This window comes from Ammospiza caudacuta, chromosome 4, assembly GCF_027887145.1.
Source record: "Ammospiza caudacuta isolate bAmmCau1 chromosome 4, bAmmCau1.pri, whole genome shotgun sequence".
Classification (NCBI taxonomy): domain Eukaryota; kingdom Metazoa; phylum Chordata; class Aves; order Passeriformes; family Passerellidae; genus Ammospiza; species Ammospiza caudacuta.
In genome coordinates this window covers 51,349,923-51,370,427 of record NC_080596.1, presented here as the reverse complement: position 1 = coordinate 51,370,427, position 20,505 = coordinate 51,349,923, and the positions used below count along the sequence as shown (strand labels likewise).

Genomic DNA, 20,505 nt, shown 5'->3' with positions numbered 1-20,505 from the left:
CACACAGCTGCCGTAAGTGATTCAGGGAAACTCTGACAGGGCCCCTGATGATAATCTTTTGGACCATGAGTTACTAGCCAAGGGATTTAGGGTTGGAGTTGCAAACAAAACTGAGCTTATACCAAACAGTGCTTAGCTTATTAATAGAGAAGTAAATCAATTTCCAAGAAGTAGCTTTATGTTTTCTCCTCTTTTTGCCTTCTGAGTATTGCTTGGTGTTGCAGGCAGAGGACTCGGACACTCTTTGCTATGGTCTTGCACCTGCCCATTCAACTTTCTTCTGTACTGTTTCTACTCATGTGGGACTGGCAGGAGATCCCTCGTCCCTCCACCTTTTCCCCCAGCACAGGGTCCCTGTAGCTGCTACAGCTATTTCCTACAAATAAATAAGCTTACTATTGCACTAGGGCCACTGGAAAGTCTCCACTGTACTTTTGGTCCATAAGCAGCATCAATTGCCACAGCTGTGGCCTCACTGGCTGAGAAGATACCTCCAAAGTGTGTGTGGGCCTGGGAAGCTAGTGTGTGTCTCTACTTGACTCAGAGGAAGTGCAAGATCACTGCTGTCTGCTCAGACTCAGCCCCTGCCTCCTCCATACAGTAGATGGCCAAGTCAGAGACCTGAGGGCATTTGATGAAAGAGAGGTGAGGGGGTGAAGACCACAACCAGCAGCCTCCAGCAGCTCAGGAAAGCAGCAGCATCTCAGAGGTGGGAGTACCTGAGCTCAGCAATGGCACGGAACACAGGCAAGCCTTTCTGCTATGAGCTGAGTTTAGGAAATGTTCTAGGACCAAGATAGACAGTCTAGATTCCTAGGGGCAATCAAATAATGCAAAAGTAAAAGGGATTGCAGGAATATGCACTTCTGGCATGTGTAGCTCTGCATACTAGGAGAAAAGGAGAAGGCAGATTAGGTTTGGCATTGTGAGAGCATTGCTTTATTGATTACAGAATTTATGAAACAACCATATTCTAAGAAAGATTGAACAGTACAGAATGACAGAAAAACCAAGAGACCAACTACTTGCTTGCCAGTTGCTCTATTCAAACTATTCCTTGAGCTTTTAATATTGCAATCATAGCATTTCTCATTTTTTCTAGCACAAAGTTCCATTCTATAGTCATTCTTATAAATTTCTCTTCCATAGAGGAGACATTGTCTGTGCTTTATAATCAGTCCATTGTTTACTTCCAGCCACTCAAAATTTAATTTAAACCAAAATGCACCCTTTTCTGAAGACCATAAACATTTAGGAGAACTAATGCTAGCTAGTGAACAAAATTTAAAGAACTACTTCCCATTTATTCTACTCTGGCATAATAAAGAATGCTGTGATAGAGTGAATGTCACTTAATTTCACATTCTCATCTCAGTGTAAGCTGTCGTTGTAGCATAACTTGGATGAAGTAAGAGGATGCAGCTTTAGAGCTCCACCATTTTATGTTGCAATTCAGAAATCTCGGTGCTATATGCAATTCTCTATTGGCTGCTGCTCTTTCATCACAGATTGTAGCAAAATTTTATAAAGAAAAGTTACATAACTGAATTTGATTGCAGCTATTTCATGATCATAAATTAAAAATAAAAGCTGTTTTCTAATCAAGCTGTTCAGAAATCTAGCTCAAGAAAGAATCTGTGCTGTGGCCTCTTGAAAATGGGATCATGCCCTTTTTAAATTTTTTTTGTTCCTTCTTTTTTAAATGCATGTGAGGGGAGGATTCTTTTGGGGTTATCATCAAACCATCACAGCCCATATGGCCTCCTGCATAAATCTACAGAGATGTGTGCCATCAGAAACTGTCTTTTCTTCTGGGACTGTGGGTGGAGAAACTAGAGCAGGAAACTGAAGGCTGAGAGAGAAGCAGCCATGTAACCCAGCCCTTGAGTCTGGCTCTGCTTCCCTGCTTCCAACAGTCCTGCTGAGAGAGCATGGCCAGGCTGGGAGCTGTGTGCCAGCCAGATCAGGGCTCTGTTCCATGATCTCTCTGGAGCGAGGAACAAAGTGCGAGTAGATGCTGTTAACATTGTATAAGGCACACATCTTGCAAGGTAGCATGACAGAGGGTGGATTTTGCTAACCTCTCACTCCCTCAGCAGCATTTCCCACCAGCAAGTCCAGCAAAACCATCAGGAAAAACGGTACTGGTGGGGAGTGCAAATGGTGCATCACCTGGTTCTCAGCTGCTCCTTTGCTCGGGAATGATTACAAACAATCACCCTCACCATGCTGAGCGAGGCTGGGAGTGATTCAGCACTGCGCAGTGCTATCGTCAGGGAGGGGAGGTTGGTTGTCGGACAAATGGACCATTCTGAAGAGCTGCCCATGAGCTGCAGGTGTTCCCTTGCAGCCAGATACCCTGCTGTTTTACCTGCAGCTGTAATTGCAGCAGTTGACACATCAGTTTTTGGAGGGCTCTTGAGAAGAGTGACAGAGCAGGGATTTGATATTTCCAGGCAAGGCACTCATCTTCTCCACAGCCTCCCCCGTCAGATGCGAGCATCAGGCTGGAGACGGTCTGAGGCAAACAACAGCTCCACAGCACTGTGTGGTGTCAGGAGCACAGGGGAGAGCACAATTACCTGGAAGAAGGGGAACAAGAAGCAACAAGTCAAGCTGAAAGGGATTGAGACAGTACTAATGAGCCATAGACAGTAACTGTTTGCTTTACCCAGCTCTAGGCAGGCTGTCTGCCTCTGGTGTTTACTGATAGAGCAATGTACCTTGTCCAGCAAAACTGTCTGCTGGCTAATAACTGCAGTTAAATCTCTTTAAGGAGCATAATGACTGCTAGCATTGTATGCTTAATGAATGTGTGCTTTGACACATTTCTACCCACATTTTACCTGGTGATTTATTGTGACTGCCAGTGCATTTATTGTGAGGCACCAGCTGATGAAGCTGCAGTTTCCTCTGCTACAGCACAGATCTGAGTGATGCCTGTTTCCTCTCAGTTGAAGGTAAGGTGAGCAGCACAGAAGTGCCTGCTGCAGGAAGCCAGACTCTCGGTTCCAAACCATTTTTTCAGACCAGGCTGTTCTGCGCATCAGGCTCAACCTTGAGCACTGTCAGATGTTATCACTTTGGTTTCTTCCAGTTTTTAATCCCAGATGGGTCTGATGAATGAAAACATTGCTCACTATAACCATGACAGACATGCTGCCAGGTGCAGGTATCTGTTTTCCCTGAGTGAAAACCAGTATGTAATTATGTGGTGTGAAGGCTTCTCTGCAGAGCAAAGCTATCATCCAGGAGTGAGTGTGTACACTCTTGCTTGGAGGAGCTAAGCCGGGGTTGAAATCATAGGACACTACTCTTACTGAGCCCCTAGTTTAGCAGTGTCCATAGGGTCAGGATTGCAGGCTGGGATCTGGGGGCAGATTTAATCATTCTAGCTCACTTGAAAATGAATTTGCTTCTTCAGCGCAAAACCAAGGAGAGGAAGCACAAACATCAACAACAGAGTATGTGTGTCCATCTACTGCAGCAGCTATCAAATGCCTTGTGCTGTCCATCATGTAGCTTAAGTATGTGGTAATGCTGCATTTAATTTTTTTGTTGCTCTTTCTTTCATCTTTTCACTTCAGATACTGAAAAGATCCCTTCTGTATTGGTGATAGCCTCCCCCTCACTTCTCTTCCCTTGTCCTCCCACACAATCTGCAGCAAACTGACACTGATTATCTCTTCCTTCATAAGCCTGAAAAAGTCTCTGTAACTTGCAGATGCCAAAGGCTGACACTGTCTTACTTATGTTACATGAGAATCAGACTATAGTACAGTATGTGCTCATCTTGTTATCATGCAGCTTTAACTCTGAAAAACATGAAGGGACATGTTACTAAAGTTTTTCTAGTGTACAAGCCAAACATCAACAATAGCCACTGACAGATAAAAGCAATTTCTTCCTGGAGTCCTACTACTGAATCCTCAGGAGATTTGTGCAACAAATAGTAAGCCCAGAGTGAGAAATGAGATCTCCAACTTTAATGTCTCAGAAAAGATGCTTGAATACAGCAGGACTTCTTTCCCTCCAGTGTTTCCAAGGGCTTGTTAAGGGGGATAAATGTGAATGTTTGTTCTTTCATTTTTACAGAAGAGAATTGCCCAGATAAGTAATGTCCATCTCTTCTGCAGGCAGCTCTCTTCAGGACAGTCCTTTGCAGCCTTTCTCCTTGTTCCATACCCCGTGCCTGCTTTTCACCCTTCACCTGAAGGGCTCTCCCCTCCTAGTGGCAGCCAAGGTGGAAGAGCCAGGAGCCCCCATCCTGACCCACTGAACTCCAATGGGAAGTTTCCCCCTAGCACACCTGAAGGTAGGGAAGGATGGAGCTAGCATCTAAAGGGGCATCTGAAAGCTTATCAGTCTGCTGGCCTCAGCCACAACCACATTGTAATGTTGGGAGAAGGGAGGGAGAAACATGTTGGTTGTATGTTGGGAGAAGGGAGGGAGACACATTCTCTCATGCTCTTTCCCCTTTATTACTCTCCTGATAAGCAGAAAAAGAGAAGTAATTTCTTCCTTAAAAAATAGGATACTTCTCACTAGTTATAGGGAGCTATTTACCACCATCCAAAACCAAATGGTGCATAGGAAACACTGTATTTCTTTGTGCTTCTTCATGAGAAATAAAATTGTCATTCAGATTCAGATGCAGAACAGTTCTGTGGATGAAAACATGTGTCTCTTATTCCACATTTAAATGTCATTTGCTTCAACTCCAAACAGTTGCTGAAGTAATCAGTGCATCCTGTCAGTTTTTCTTCAATTCCTTTACTCAATTTTTGTACTTACACATTTCTCCAGTTTTCCAAGAGCCAGTAATTAGTATAAATGTTAGCGCTTTGTTTGACTGGAATGGACTTGGAAGGCCAGTGTTTCCCTGAAGCCTGAACCTGACTGCCTGAACAGCACAAAAAGGCTCTGTTAAATCCTGGCTTGAGCTAGATAAATGCCTGGCTTTTTGAAAAGAAAGTAATCCTAAACAGGTGGTGTATATTCACAACTATAGTGCAGAAATCCAGGTAAAGCCAACAAACTTACAAACTTTTTTTTTGTGAGAGATTTGCACAACTGCTTAGTTTCTTCTTTCTCTTCCTCCTCCCTCCTCTCCCCAAAAGTTCTTTCACCTCTAACACAGCACAGTTGGATAAAGGGCAAGATGCAGCAAAAGCTTAAAATGCTTTAGGAATCTGCCTCAGAGGGTGACCTGCTGCCAGGGTTAAGCCAAAGCAAAGCAACACCAGATCCCATGTCACCACTGTCAAGCCTTAAGTCCCTCTAGAAAGCTAGTTGAAAATCTCCCTGCATAGTTCTCAACCAACTCAGATGTTAACCCTCTGTTTATCTTTCAGGGTGTCTTAATACATTTTGTGTGTGGATTAACTTGTCCATCAGTGTGTCACAACTCAATTCCCTCCAAGAAGGAAAATATAATTTGCTATTTAGAGGAGATTAGCAGCAGACTAATGGGGAAGAAATGTGTTATCAGATTCTAAGAAACTTGCTAAAATGGTACTCCATCTTACAAAATACTGCTTGAGACCGCCTTGCAAAGACAACTGAAACATGGAAGCACATGTCAGACTGAGGGGCTGCTTTGCCTGTGGTTGGCTCCATTTTGCTAATGATTTCTCAATAATCAAAATTCCCTTCCACAGGACTTGAAAACAAGATGTTTGCCAGCCACCCTGGAAACCAGAGTTATGTTTATGATGCAGCTGGTTACACAGCACTTTGGAGTCTTTGTATTGCCCTGTGTATCTGCAGTACTCAACAGACACCTGCTTGGTCCTCCACAATTAATGATGATTTTTAACACCTCAGGTGCCACCAGAGCTCACCCATCCTCCTCCTCTCCCTCCTCCATTCCAATGACAGTTACTGTAGTCAAGTTCTGCTGCCAGAGAGCGGATGAGGCAAAGATCAGCCACATGGACATTACTGAAGGCTCACTGTGGGAACCATCCCTTCCAGGAGTCCAACTGGGGTGCAGAGACTTGGGGCTTTCTCCACATAACCTGCTTCAGGCTACTTAAGGTCTAGTGGTCTGCTATCAGAGACAGCTGGCCAGACACATGAAGAGTACAGCTGTATCCAGGTTAATTTATTTTGCTCCTCACCACTGCTAATTGGCATGCTTGCAGGATTACCACTGGTAAGTCACTAGGTGGTACCCAGGCTCCTGAATATCCCTGCACTATGTCCCGTAGATGGAAGCCCAGGGACCCTGTAGCTTTTTGGACAGCAAATGTTTCTGTTTATAAAGAATACAAAGAAACTAATCTCTTGAGACACGATGGAAGCTACTTCAAATTAATGCTAGTCTGTTCTGAACTCTCCAACCCGAGTTTGAACTTTTGTTGCTGACTATAATGTGAAAAAACAAACACTTGGTGCCTGAATACTTGTTGCCTACAGATGTTTCACAGCAAAATCCCAGCATCATTCCTGCCGATATGGCTGTGGCTTTCTGTAGGTTTGGTACCAGTGCTATAGGGAACACTATTTGATGAATTTTCTTAGTTTTTGTTTGGACAGGAACTATGTGTTTGGAGCTGTTTGTACCTGGGTACCAGGTTTGCGTGTTGCTACCAAATCCTTCACCATTTTGACCTCGGAGACTGACACTCCTCCAACCATAAAGATGATCAGAAGAGGATGATCACCAGGGTGAGGGCGATTCACCTGGAAAATGAAGAAAAGCATTATTTGTACTCACTTCCAGGTCCATCCAGGATGATCAGCTCCCTAAGTGGCTAGAGGAAGACCAAAGAGGAAGCTCAGAAAGAAATATTCATGGAATGCTGTAGCAGCTGAGAGGGAAATCAATGGGGAGGATGCCCAGTTAGAACTAATTAGCTGTTTCCAGGGAAATGATGTCTCCATGGACTCCCCTGAAACCTATGGGAGTTTCTCCTGAAGTCTCAGGGTTTCTCCCTCCATTCCTTCTTCATTACTTTCCTCCCTTTCCCAGAGAGGGAGGAGAGTACTTGGGTGGATGTTTACTTTGGATACACATACACAGGAGACTTTAGGGAATGAGGGGTAAATTACTACCCAGCAGAAGCAAGGAGTCCAGCCCAAACATGCTAGAATCCCTGCCTGAGGTCAACATGGAAAGGAATTTTATGCAATGTGTTTTCACCAGTGCAGTGAATTATCTTTTACAATTCATCCAATAAAAATAAATAAGGTCCATTGAAGTATAAAATCAGTTTACAGCTTGTTTCAATTCAGAGTTTTCAATGCTTCTATGACTACCTTTAGCTCCAAGAAAATACTTGTTTAATTTTTCGTCAATTATCTTTAAAATGGCACAAATATTCCACTTCAGTTAAGACCTCATAATTAATTTTAAATGTGAAGGTGATGCTTTAATTAATTTTAAATATGTATTTTAATTTTAAATGTGAAGATGATGCTTTACATCAGTTTCCTCTCAGCCACTTCTAGAAGTTTGATAACTTTGCTGTTTCCTAGCAAACTGTTTCCTTCTTGAGAAAACACACTCCCCTGACACCACCTTGATCCAGGCTTTGGGAGGGATGTCAACACAGCCCATGCAATTGCTCGTCACATCATACTGGAACATGAAACGCTCCAAATGTTCAGTTCAGAAAAGCGACAAAATAGTTTAATTCCTTTTTAGACTCTCTGCCTCCTCTCCTTGTGTGAGCGTAGGCTTTTAACAGCATTCACTTGACAGAATGAAATTGGTGTCAGCCCATGTTTGGGCAGAGCAGGGCTCTCTTGCTTTCCCCACCACAGCAGCTCGCTTTGATCCTTGTGGCTCCAGATCCTGGGGGTACAGCTCCTCTTCTTTTCCTTATTGTGGCTTTCCTATATTTAGTCTTTCGGCACTTTTTCATCCTGCAGGTCTGTCAGGCTTTATGCCTGGTAACCTTCAGCAAGGACTCTTCCTTTTGAAGCCAGCACAGGGACATGCTCTCTCTCCAGGCTAGCTGGCTTTGATTACATGGGACTGGTTCCCTATTCAATGCTGCTCCCCAGGCAAGGAGCTCTTGAATTCCTGAGCCTTTAAAACTGGTACAACTGCCTTAGACAGATGTATTAGTGAGCTGAGTATTTGCATACTGGGTGTTTATTCTCTTGCTCTCTTTGTTGATAGCATATATATCACAATTCCAGGTCCGGAACAGGAGAGTGGTCCCAGCACCTCACCTGCCTGGATAATACCCTTGGGCACATGGTGTGATACTTGGGAATGGTGTTGTGCAGGGCCAGGAGCTGGACTCCATCATCCTTCTGCGTTCCTTCCAACTCAAAATATTCTGTGATTCTGGGATTCTATGATTCCTAAAATTTTTCCTAGCAAAAACAAACTCATAATAAACATGCATGCAGAACATTGGGCATACAAAGGACACCCAGTATAAGAATTGGAAATCATGAGCTTTCAGGGTTATGCTAAAGAGAAAATGTCTTGACAAATCATTTCCTTCAGTCAAAATAAACCTAGATCCAAACACATGGTGCCTATATAAAACTTACTATTTTTCAGAAGACTAAAGTTCAAACCACAAATTCCAGAAATGCGTATTAAAAATGCTATTTGGCATGCGAACTCTAAATTAAATTAAAACAGAAATGAAAAGGTCTTGGAATCTGTAATTTTGTTATGCTATGTGTAAGTGTTTTGAAGGAGGACAGTACTTTGGGTACAAAATATTTGGCTGTGTTAAGAATGCAAGTTTCTGCCAATTTATTTTTTTTTCTTGTTTGATAATACAACCACCCAAGACTCTCTCTTTTGAAGGAACTGGCTACATGTAGCTGAACACAATTCATTCCAATGATAGAGAAGAAGAGCTGAAATGGATTGCAACAAAAGCAATGTGTATCTTCTGGGATCCTTCTATAGTTCAGTTGATTTGGGACATTTCCACTGCCTCTGAATTTACTGTGAAATTTGAATTTTGCCAAAATCCCTGAGAGAAATTCACTTTCAATTCAAAATGCCATACATAAAAAAAAAAAAAATCAGAGAGCTGTCTCAGACAATTAAAAAAACCCTCAAAACCATTATGTTGACATGAAAGAGTCCAAAGGAAGGGGGATGGTGCCCCCAGCCAGCAGAGTGTCCCAGTAGGACACCAGGGCCTTCTCCCCAGCTCTAAGCTCGCCATCCAGGGTGTGCTCAGGATGCTGGTGCTCAGAGGGCTCTTTGCTGGTGCATGTGTCTGTGTGGAGGAGAGAGAGAGGAGGAGGAGGTGGTAAAACAGGGTAGCAGTGGTCAGGAAAACTCTAAAACTGAAACAGGGTCAATAAAACCTTAAAACTGAAACTGGAAGGCATTAGAGGACAGGTGTTTTCTCATGGCTCATGGCAGCTCACAAAACACAGTTTTTTTCTGAGGAAAGTCAGCAAAAACAACAGTTATTGTTCTGTAACTCACCCAACAAAAAAAAGCAGCACTGATGATTCTGGTATTTGTGACCAACCAGAAACCAATTAATTTAGCTCAATAACTGGAAAAAGGAAAACATGTCAATCAGCAGAAACTAGGCTGCTATGTAGGGCAGTGGGTATCAATGATAGCAAGCTCAGATGATCACAAAACATGTCATCTAGAGCAGTAGTCAAAACAGGAGTCCTTGAAGCAAGGAGGTTTTTTTTCCCTTCCCCATCCCTTAGCTTCAAAACAAACATATCTGCCAGACAAACAACTTCTGGATGAGAGATGTCTTTAAAAGTCTGTCCTGAACTAACACACCTGAGGCAATCACCAAAGTGTTTTTATGTGAGTTGGCATTTGTATTCAGGCATTGAGAAAGAAACAAAAATAAGGAAGCTCACAGAATAATTACTGTGCTGATGGTGTGATTGTGTCAGAAATACAGGCTGGTCAGACACTCATTCATGCAACAATTGAGCACATGCCAGCAAGCCAGGCTACAAACTAAGGGAGCAAGCATGGACACATATTTGTGAAGTATATGATGATGCCTATGAAATGTTTACCCTACACAAAGTTCACTTGCTCATTTCTTAAATATTCCTTATAGTAGGATATTTGTCTTACCAGGAAAGATGCACTAACAGGTACATATTGCCATAATTACCTGTGTCTCTCTCTCTTTCACACACACACCCATCCACCCATCCCTTCTAAAAGGACAGATTAGTCCTCAAACTAGTTAAAGGTGTCAATGTCTCCATCTAACCATTTAGGCCTTCTGAAGTCCTTATATTCTTATTTTTTCCATTTAAAGAATAACCTATATTTGTGCTTAAAAATTCTGCAATAAATACAATTAAATCAATAGCATTGTGAAAATTACTGGTAAATGAAACCAATAATTAAAAAATTACTTGGTTGTAACAGCCTGGTTACTTTGTTTGATAGTGGAATGTGTTTTAAACTATTATTATTGGAGTGTTGGCATAAATTTTTCAGTTCTGACATAAGAATGGAGATATATTGGGTCACTTTTTCTATATATATCTTCTGTTGTCTTAGGGCTTTATTATTAGCTTTGAAGAACTGAGAATTTCAATTTAGGAACCTAACTGAATGTATCTTGGAAATCTATTTCAACTGTGGACACAGATTCCTGAGAACAAGCACTGGATTTTAGGCTTACTTGATTATGTGCTCAATACTAGCTTTATTTGAAACAACAGAAAAATAACGTGTTTATTCTGATACTGGGTTCTAGAATAGCACCAACACAACAGTCAAAACTACTTTTGTCACCTGACTTTAAATGCAGGTCTAGCAGGAATTTTCACAAAGGAAAAAATAAAATTCTATTACCATAGAATCACAGAATCAAATTGGAAGGAGCCTTGTATCTCATCTAGTTCACTTCCCTGCCCAAAGCATGGCCAACTTCAAAATTATATCAAGTTGCTCAGGGCTTTGTTTGGCCAACATTTGAATATCTCAGAGAGGGAGAATTCTCTGGATTTAATCACTCTTCCTGTTAGAATTTTTTTCCTTTATTCAACTGGAATTTCCCTTGCTGCAACCTGTGTCCACTGCCTCACACAGTTTGCTGATGTCTCTTCTATGTGGAGGGGTGGTGGTGGTAAAATTAAAGGAAAAACACTGGGCACAATATTGAAATGTACTTTACTCATAACCATACTACTGATATGGTTTGTGTGAATTCAGGGTTGTTTTCAATGGAGAATTCACGATGTGCAGTAAAACAAGGCTGAATATACAACATGCTGGCTACTCCACACTTCAACTCTGTAAATATTTAGCAGACACTTAGCATGAGCTAATTTGTAAGGCAGAGTAAATTCTTGTAGAATGACTGTCTTAAAACATGCTAAGAGGATCCACAAAGAAATTTCTAACTTACAGGCTTCCTTCCTTCCCCTATGGTACAAGTTGCACCATACCAAATTATAGACAAGGTATTGAATTTGGAGCTCCTCCTTCATCCCCTGTGAGACCAGATTGTTCATACTTACTTCTCTCCTATCTCAAAGCTGCTGAGTGTCCTTAAAGTCCTTTGATGAGGTGCCATGTGGAATGCCTTTTGGAATGCCAGGTAGGTAACAGGAACTGACACTCACTTATCAATTTGTTTGTTGGGTGTCTCTGAAGAGCTCTAAAAGCCATGTGAGTCAGGACTTCCCTTTAGCAAAGCCACATTGTCTCTTCCTAGATATATCATACTTATTTTGGTGTCCACCATGACCCTTATTTAGATGTTCAGTCTGCTCCATTCCTCTTGTTTAGCTCAGCAGGTGCTATCTGTCTGCACTGTACCTGAAATGTGATGCCTTAAGCTATTCCCAGCTCCCCTTCAAGAATTTAACTCCCCTTACCTTATCCCCTTAAATTCTGCTGAGCAGTGTAATAAAGTCAGCTACTGCTGCATGATGCTCTGACCTCAGGAAAATCTTACAGATGAGCTTGGGAAGGCTGGTTTACCTTCATGAACATGCTGAATCCAGTTTTAAGGAGATCAGTGAGGCCTGATGAAATGTGCTCAATATCAACAGGATCGGGCCGATCGGGATTGCAGACCTCTTCCACCACCTGTTTCAGCAGAGGTTTGTAAGAAGCCTGCACAAAGAGAAAATGCATTGTGAGCAAACCTGTTTAGACTCAGTGCAACCATGATTCGAAATATTTTATTTCTGTTAAAGGTTACAGAAATAATTATCCCACAAATGAAAGCATTCAGAGAGGTTGTGACCTTGACTGCAGATGGTGTGCACCATCACATAGAGTGAAAAGGAAGAAAAGGGGGATTTTACTTTCTCTAGAATCTTTTTGGAGGTAATACAGAAATGGATAACCATACAGATGGTGCACAGAGACACTGTTGCCCATTGTGCACCCAGATCTCATTCCCTTTCTAGTGCTTTTATAAACACCTAAACAGGGACTTTTTTTTAATTGACCACTCCTACCTTATTCCAAGTGTCATGTCCCCACGGATGTCTGGATACCAGCAGGGAAGGGAAGAGACCAACCTGCCTGTTTGTCCCTCATGGGAGAGCACAGCTAAGGAGTCTCTGTTAGTCCTTTAGCTTCTATGGCCATGGCATTCCACATAATACTTCCACCTGTGGAAGACTTCTGAACAACAGGCCAAAAAACCTCACCACTACCATGAATGTCAGAGCTTCTGAGAAGTTAGGGGCTAGGAGAAGTGGAAAATGTAAAGGTACAAATGATCAACATGCTGGAAGGTCTACTGCAAAAGGATCAACCTTGTATCCTCTTCAGGATCCATAAACCCTCTCTGAAAATGAAGTAGTAGCTCAATAATCTCCACATTCCAATACCAAGGTTTAAACCACTCTGACACGCGGAAAAAAATTTAAGATAAAACTTTTAGGAACCAATGGAAAGATGTTTAATGAAAATTCAAGCTTGATTTACAGATGGAGCTTTGTTTTACTGCTTTGAACTTTGCCCAAACTGCAACACAACCATGATCATTTCAGAAAGTGCAACCATCTTAGAAAATGAGCAGCTTTAAAATTAGCAGACTTATTTGGTTTTGGGACTACCCCAGATATATATCATGCCTTAGATTACTTAGGGAAATCAAGTGCAACATCATTAATTTTGCAAAGATGGTATCTACAAGAGACATATTGCAAGTAAACAGTAAAAATTGATGGAAAATAAAACACAAACCACTTGGCTTGAAACTAAAATTTTCTGGAGTCATTAAAGAAATGTTTTTCATCCAACACTTTAGAATGAGAAACAAAGCTTACAGTTTTTTTAATACAATGTTGTCAACAAAGATTTATGCAACTCATCTAGTTCTTCTCACAACATGTGCATAATTTTTAGTTGAGCCAACAAAGCAAATTACAGCAGACACGAGCTGCGGGATCTTCTAGAACATGTCAAGATTTCTGTCAAATCTAGTCACGCAATAAACAACTGTTTGAAAATACACATGTAGGCATGAAGTCCTATTTATAAAAATCTGTTTAATATCTTCATAGATGAGGAACAGAAAAACATTAGGAATTAAATATTTTTGGAGCAGAGATCAAATCACAGTTTAACAGAGAGGCTTACTCCACAAAATTAAAGGAAAAACATCATCTGACTGAAATGAAAAATATCATTCAGACAAAACTCTCTACTCAAAAGACATCAAAAATTAGCTATGATTTTGCATGTCTGAATTTTCAGAACCAAAACTCAGTGCCCTTCAAAACAACCCAGTCAGACTACACAGATACTAAAATACAGATAGTACAATCCCCTACCTTTTTTAAGTATAATGGTTTCAAATATTAAAAAAAAATCTTTTATGACTTGAAATTAATCTACTATATTTGTAGGGGTTTTTTTCCCATACAACTCCCAAAACCTGCACTGGTTTCTTTCTCATATAATGAAACTTGGATCAACTTTAAATTTTGGCAGGCACAGATTTGTTTAAAATAGCTGTTAAAAATCTCAATAGCTATGGGACACACATCATATGAGATTATAAAGGGGAGAAGAGAGAGAAACAGAGACAAAGAGTGAGAATGAGGAAAGGAGAGTGAGGCATGGAAGAAGGAATGGAGAATGGGAAGGAGGAAGGCAGAAATATACCTAGATCAAGATGAAAGGAGTTTCAATAACAGGCAAAATTCTGTTCTTGCATGGTCACTACATGAACTAATTTGACAACCTGATGAAAACATTTATCATTTTATGTAAGACATACAAACTACAATGTTACAAAAAGTCCTTCTAAGAGGCTATCCAATTCCCAGTTACTTATCCATAGAAACCTTTTTTTGAGTCTTAAGAAGAAATGGAAGCTTCCCGGCTTTTAACAAGCAAAGTGAAAAAGTATGTAGAGGCTAAACCCACTCCCATAGCACTAAGCAGGTTTGGCAATGAGTGTGGTCACAGGACAGGCACTGCTTCTTCTGAGGAGCTGAACTGACTGCACACAACCCCTGCCAGCCAAAAGAGCGGCCCATTTCCAGAGACCTGTAACTATCATGGACAGTCACATACTGCCTGCTTATTTCTACTTCTATAAACCTCCTGGACTTCCCTCAGGAGAAGGTTCGTCCTACTCAAGCAACTAGATCCCTTGCATGGTTAGATTAAGGGGATGCAAGGTGTTAATATATTCCTTGCTGTGTTCCAGCACTTATCCCTAAGCAAGCAAAGTGGATTACATCCAAAGGACATACTGATGCTAATTACACTTCCAGGAAACTTCCCTTATCTTCTCACTGCCCCTGCACTGAACTGTATTAAATGTTTAACAATTTTCCCCATTTTGGACACCAGACTGGTTCAAACTACTAGAAGACTTCAGGAACAGGTTTTCTTCATCTTAGAAATTTCCAGTGACATTTTGCAACAGTCGTGTTCTTCCAAAGCAATGCTTAATTTGAACTACATTCCTTTGCTGGTCTACAGCACCATTAGGAGTTTGGAAGGATTTTTTTATGGCTCAAGGCTAGAATCATGTTTTATGATCCCTCTCTAAATCACTAGTTTCTGCTGTAGAACTCTATTTTTAACTGGGAAAGGTCTTCAGGAGAGACAGAGAGAAGGAAAAACCACTGTCTATTAGTCCTGATGACCTAAAGCAGGATTGTAGATCATCTGTTCCTATTTCAGAAACAGAAGCTGCTTTTGTGACCTATTTACAAACAGGTTTGTTCCTCATGCTTACAGGGACAGGAGAGGAAATACAACAAGAATATAGCTGCAGTATGGGTGCAGACATCCTGCTTCACTCCGCCTTGAGCAGTCTAAGTTGAAAGCCATCTTGACCTAGCCCTGCCTTTCACAGGCATTCATGTCATTCCACAGTGCTGCAGAGCAAAGCCCAAATCTCTTTCTCAGAGCTGACATTGATATGCATATGCCTGAGCCTGGACAAAGGACTTGTGGAAATTTTTGACGGCTGGGTCAATTATAAAATCTATGCTTAAGTATCTTCTTCATGGGCAGAATGTGTATAGGATTAGCACATCCACAAATTAGTGCTGTAATTTTGAGAGCAGGCTAGAGAAATAACAAACACAGGGAAAAAGACAGCTACACTTGCCTGGTGGGTGTTGCTGCCTGGATTATGTATGGAATGGAATTGTTTCATGGGCACTCGGACCCTGGCAATATCCCGGAGGGACCGGAAGATACCGTCCATGGCATCTGTGGCTTTCTGAGATGTCAGGTTCAGCGACGAGTCACAGCCTAAAGAAATAAAGAAGCACACAGCTGAGTGAGTGAAAAATGTTCATGTGTTTTGATAATAAACAGTAGGAAAAGGTTAACTGGGAGGAAATTTTAAATTATTTTCATTGTATTATATTCTGGAAACTCGGGGGCTTTTTAGGCAGCATGTCCTCAGCATGGCACAAGTCTCTGCAGGTAAGTAAGAAGGCAAAAATTCTGGACAGCAGGCAAAGTGAAGAGTGCCTCTCTTTGTAACCTCCATCACACAGCATTTTCATGAGCACAGAGGATATTTTGCTATTCACAGGCAACAGAAGGTTTCATGCTAGCAGACCCCAAAGAAGAGCCCCCTGTTATGTGGGAAGGAGCCAGCTGTTTGCTGGTCTGCTTGGGTAACAGCCATGAAAAAGGGAACTGCTCCTGCCTGGCCAGCAGCCTGCTCACTCCAAATACATTTCCTACCTTTGTGACAAGAAAAATGGAAGAGTCTGTGCTAAATACAGCAGAAAGGTCAGACAGACTTTGGAAAGAGCTGCATTATCACAAAAAATTTCCTATCCCTCAAAGTGGCAGAGTTATTACCTCCAAAGTATTTTTCCAATGCACTTCTTCTAAGGTATAATGCTTATCTTCCTCTAAGGCTAAATTCCAATTACAGGACCACCTAAAATGTCCCTCTGGGTGGCCAGACAGGGTCTTGGAAAAAAGAATGTCTTAGTCTTGGCTCCATCCCCCTCACCATACGACCTATATTGCACATAAGCATTGAAATAAATGCTTTCTTAACTCCACTGCTGATGAGAATTAGCCAAGTGAGAGGTAAGTGGGTCACCTGATATTTTTATTGCCTTGTCAAGACAGTTCTACTCCTCTTGACATCTCTGCCTGCCTCTCTGCTTGCTTGACTCTTCATCCTCATGGCAGAAAATCCATCATGAAATAATTCTTCTTGCCACATGCTCACACTAACACACTCCCTCCTGCTTATTGCTGTTGTTCTCCAGGCATGATGCTGTAGTGGCTTCTGAGTCCATCCTCCAGTTCAGAAAACAATCCTGCACCAGCAAACTTCTATGTCTATGCAGAATACTGCTGAGAGGACAAGGTCCAGCTTGCACTGTGCTGCACCCTTGGAGCCTGGCACTGAAAACAGGCATCCAGACTGTCAAGAAGGCACCTGGATTTTGGGGTAGAAGATCCCTGAACAAACTTTCTCTGCAACTGACAAAGGACAAAATCCTTGCGTACTTAAAAAAATCAATAAATAGGTGGTAAGTTCCAAATGTACAGGGAATATTTGACAGTGAATCTGAATTACTTTCATACCTTGGTGTTCTACACAGTAAAAACTATACACAATATAAACACACACACACACACACACACACACATACATTTGTAGAGCTCTGAAACTGTTCCTAAATGATGGTGATTAGTCACTGAGCTATCATTTGTCTGAATATCATTTGTTGAGGAGAGGTATGGGAGCCCTGGAGCACTGGGCTGTGCTCAGCTGTGCCTTCCAGCAAACCAGAAGTGTATTTCCTGGAGCACTGGAGCATGGAGGGGCCAATGTCCATTTCCAGTGTCCAGGTCAGAGTGCTGAGCTGGACCCAGTTTGGGATCCCAAGGTGGCACTGGAGGATGAAGATTCAGTCTGGCTGTTTATGGCTGGCCTGACAGAGGAAAGAGAGGTGTACTTTCAAATTTCTCTAAAATGTGACTTCCTTGGGACTTTCCATCAAGAGATATAATGTCTGAGGAATCACGGATATCTATTTCCAGCCTGACATCTGGTACCTCTTTTTCAAATGTAAATGTAAAAATAAGTTTTCTTAACAATTCCTTACTGTTGAAATCAAAATCTCTGAAGGCTGCTGTCTACCTGTTGCTCTAGGGTTATAGAGGGGAGCCAAGTTTCTTTCCAGCCTGGAGAAAAACAGAAGCTTGTTTTTACAAGTGGCAGGCAACTACAAATCACCTCCCATTCACACCTCCCTGCAAATGGGGCTCTGCAGCATATGGAGAGCAGAACACAGTCCCTCTTCTCTGCTCGCTTCAAGCTCCCAAGAAATCTGCCCCTTTTACAGCAGCGAAGAGGTGGAATACATTAGCTGCTGCACAGCTCATGTACTAATTAAAACAAAACTTCCTCTTACTGTTTTTTCTTGGGAAGTTAAATGCCATTTGGAGAGCATGCTGAATGGATTCTTTTGAATCCCAAGCTCTATTATACATGGGAAAAGGTGTTTAAATAAAATTTTGGGATTTCCTGTTGGACTTGAAGAAACCCAGTTGGGGAGAAAAAGAAAATCACCACTAACCTGCAGAGGACTCAAGATTTTAAAGAACATAGCCTAGTTCTGCAGTGGAGAAAATTAGTCTGTTGGGAACTGCATTCAGTGCCTACCAGGATGACACTTATGGACTTTTTCATGAGACAAAGTACATCTCCTCTTAAGCAGCACATCTGCATAACCACTATTCCCACAATTAATCCATTTTCACACAAAGTTTGAAAAAAGGATATTGAATGAGTGACCCAGGAACCAAACAGGACCAGCTTTTCTACTGATTTCTGAAACTGGAAGGAAAATGCTTTAAGAAAAGGACATGGCACTGTGAACCCATAATAGAGATTCATAATTAAAGAGCAGCATGAGATCTATTATCCTCCCTCTACCTCCAAAATGTGACAAATGAGAATTCCAGACCTGAGTTTGAGGAAACCTTTCACTGTTCTTAATCTCTTTTGGTACACATAAACAAACTTGCTCTTTCTCTAAAGCAGTATGATAATTATCAACATTTTCGGAAGGACTTTGATAATTCAGAGACATCATTAGGCCTATGATTCTTACAAAGTTGAAAGTTTAGGAAAGCTGAAAGTTTACCACTCCACTCTGTTGTATTGGTATTAACATCTGCTCTCTCCACCTTAGGCTCTCTCTATAACCCTTTTACAGAAATAAAGCAATGTAAACCCTGCAAACCCTGGAACAGAGCCAGCAGAATAACCAAGCCATTTCAGAGGCACACATTGAATCATGGGCTAAAACAGCAAACTTGCACTCTGAAGGAGAGAAAATCCAGCATCAGGATTTCATTATGCAGGATTTCATTATTTTCTAGATATGCAAAGTGAATATGCTTGTCAGCAAAAGACAGAAGAACAAAAGAGATAAAGGGTTCCTTGAAGGTTAGAACGGAAAATACAGCACTATTATATTTAATAAATTTAAATCTTCTATTTTTATACTTTAGGTGATAGCATAGCAATGTGGGCCCTTCTTTCTCTAGTAGATAAATCTAAGGATCTACATATGCACATCCAGAGCCATATGTTTTACAATAGTTTTGGTATATTTGTGCATCAAGAGATCTTTTATGCAAAATAAATTACAAATGTGTACAGTGACACAGATCATTGCTGGTTTTTGCAGGGTAAAAAAAGTGTAAAACCCAAAACTAGGATGTAATTTGTATAATTCTTCTGTCACTTTTCTTCCCTATGGATTCTGCCACACATTTGAATCTTTATTCTTTCATCTGATTTGTACTGAATTGTCTGATACTCTCTGATGCATCTAAAAAGTGAAGCTGCTAAGTAAGTGTGACACTGTGGGACAAGGAAGGACAGGCCAGAACACAAGAAATCTGCCATTTCCCTATAGTTACACCAGCAGAAGGTGAAAAATTGTAATTGATTCCCTTCTAGTTTGGGGGAATTCAGAAGAAAGTAGTGTTCTACAGCCCTTGAGTGAAGAGAGTGTCCAGAAGGGGCAGACACAGTGGTGCCTGTGACAGCTTCCCTGCAGCACATCCATCCCCAGGGCTGCAGAGGCTCCTGCTCTGTGCTCACTGTGTCCTCTGCATCCCCAGCCAGAGCATGTGTGGTGCTGGATGGACACTCTGTGGCCCTCTTATGCATTGTTACAACAGTTCCATATCCTTCTTATGTTGGGGATCCCAGAGCTGGATGCAGCACTCCAGAAGGGGTCCCACAAGAGCAGAGCAGAAGGGGAGAATCACCTCCTTCAAACTGCTGGCCAGCCCCTCTTGATGCAGCCCAGAATTTGGACTGCCAATGCCAGCAGGCAGAAAAGATAGGGAGCAGGAGGAAAGAACAGAATAGCAGCATATGGGAAAAACATTAGAAAAAGGTGGGGGGGAATGCACACAATATCAAAAATCAAAGCTCTGTGCTTCTATAATTTTAATTTATGATCTGATTGGCACACAGAGAGTGAAAACAATGATGTGTTTTGAGGCTGTCACCAGCACCATGCAGTGCAAGTGATGGTATGGACCTGGTGTCTATGACAGGAGGGGAGTGAGTCTGATCCACTTCCAAGGAAACCCTGGAGGGCAGCATTGTGACCAACAAAGATGCAATTTGTAGTTTTATTCTCATCACAACAAACATCTCCAATTTGAAAGAAAAGCCCAGGATAGTTTTTTTTAAGAGTAAACTAAATTTAGAATCCTATATCTCTGCTTCAGCTTTTAAATATGCATCCACACTCAGCACTCAGTGCTGAGCATCCAGGGATTGCACATGTATGTTTCCAAGGGCACTTGAGCACATTATCTGATCTTTATTACATAGGGACACATCCTACAAGCTCTGGAGCTCCCTGAAGAGCACTGTGCTTGGAAAGGTTGTTTTTGACATCAAGTCTTTGAACCCTCTTCTGAAAATTGCTCTTTGGTGTACAAGGGACACACAGACCATGTGGATAAGAACTTTGCTGGATCTAAAGCTGCACATGAAAAAAATCTGGCCACTAACCTGCATGATTAAATATGGATTTAAGAGCTACCTTAGGAGAGTAATTTTTTTTTTTTTTTAA

The 20,505-nt window shown here is 41.5% G+C and overlaps 1 protein-coding gene across 1 annotated transcript in view; it reads right to left on the bottom strand.

The window, feature by feature from the left end:
• Positions 1-922: 922 nt before the first annotated feature.
• Positions 923-20,505, bottom strand: part of SCFD2 (sec1 family domain containing 2) — a 186,028-nt gene continuing 166,445 nt past the window's right edge. Inside the window, exons 6-9 of the mRNA XM_058803724.1 lie at positions 15,525-15,670; positions 11,915-12,049; positions 6,568-6,687; positions 923-2,582 (exon numbers count right to left, since the gene is read on the bottom strand). Of these exons, the coding sequence (XP_058659707.1) occupies positions 2,490-2,582; positions 6,568-6,687; positions 11,915-12,049; positions 15,525-15,670 (494 nt within the window). The 3' untranslated portion in view covers positions 923-2,489. The remainder of the gene's footprint in view (positions 2,583-6,567; positions 6,688-11,914; positions 12,050-15,524; positions 15,671-20,505) is intronic.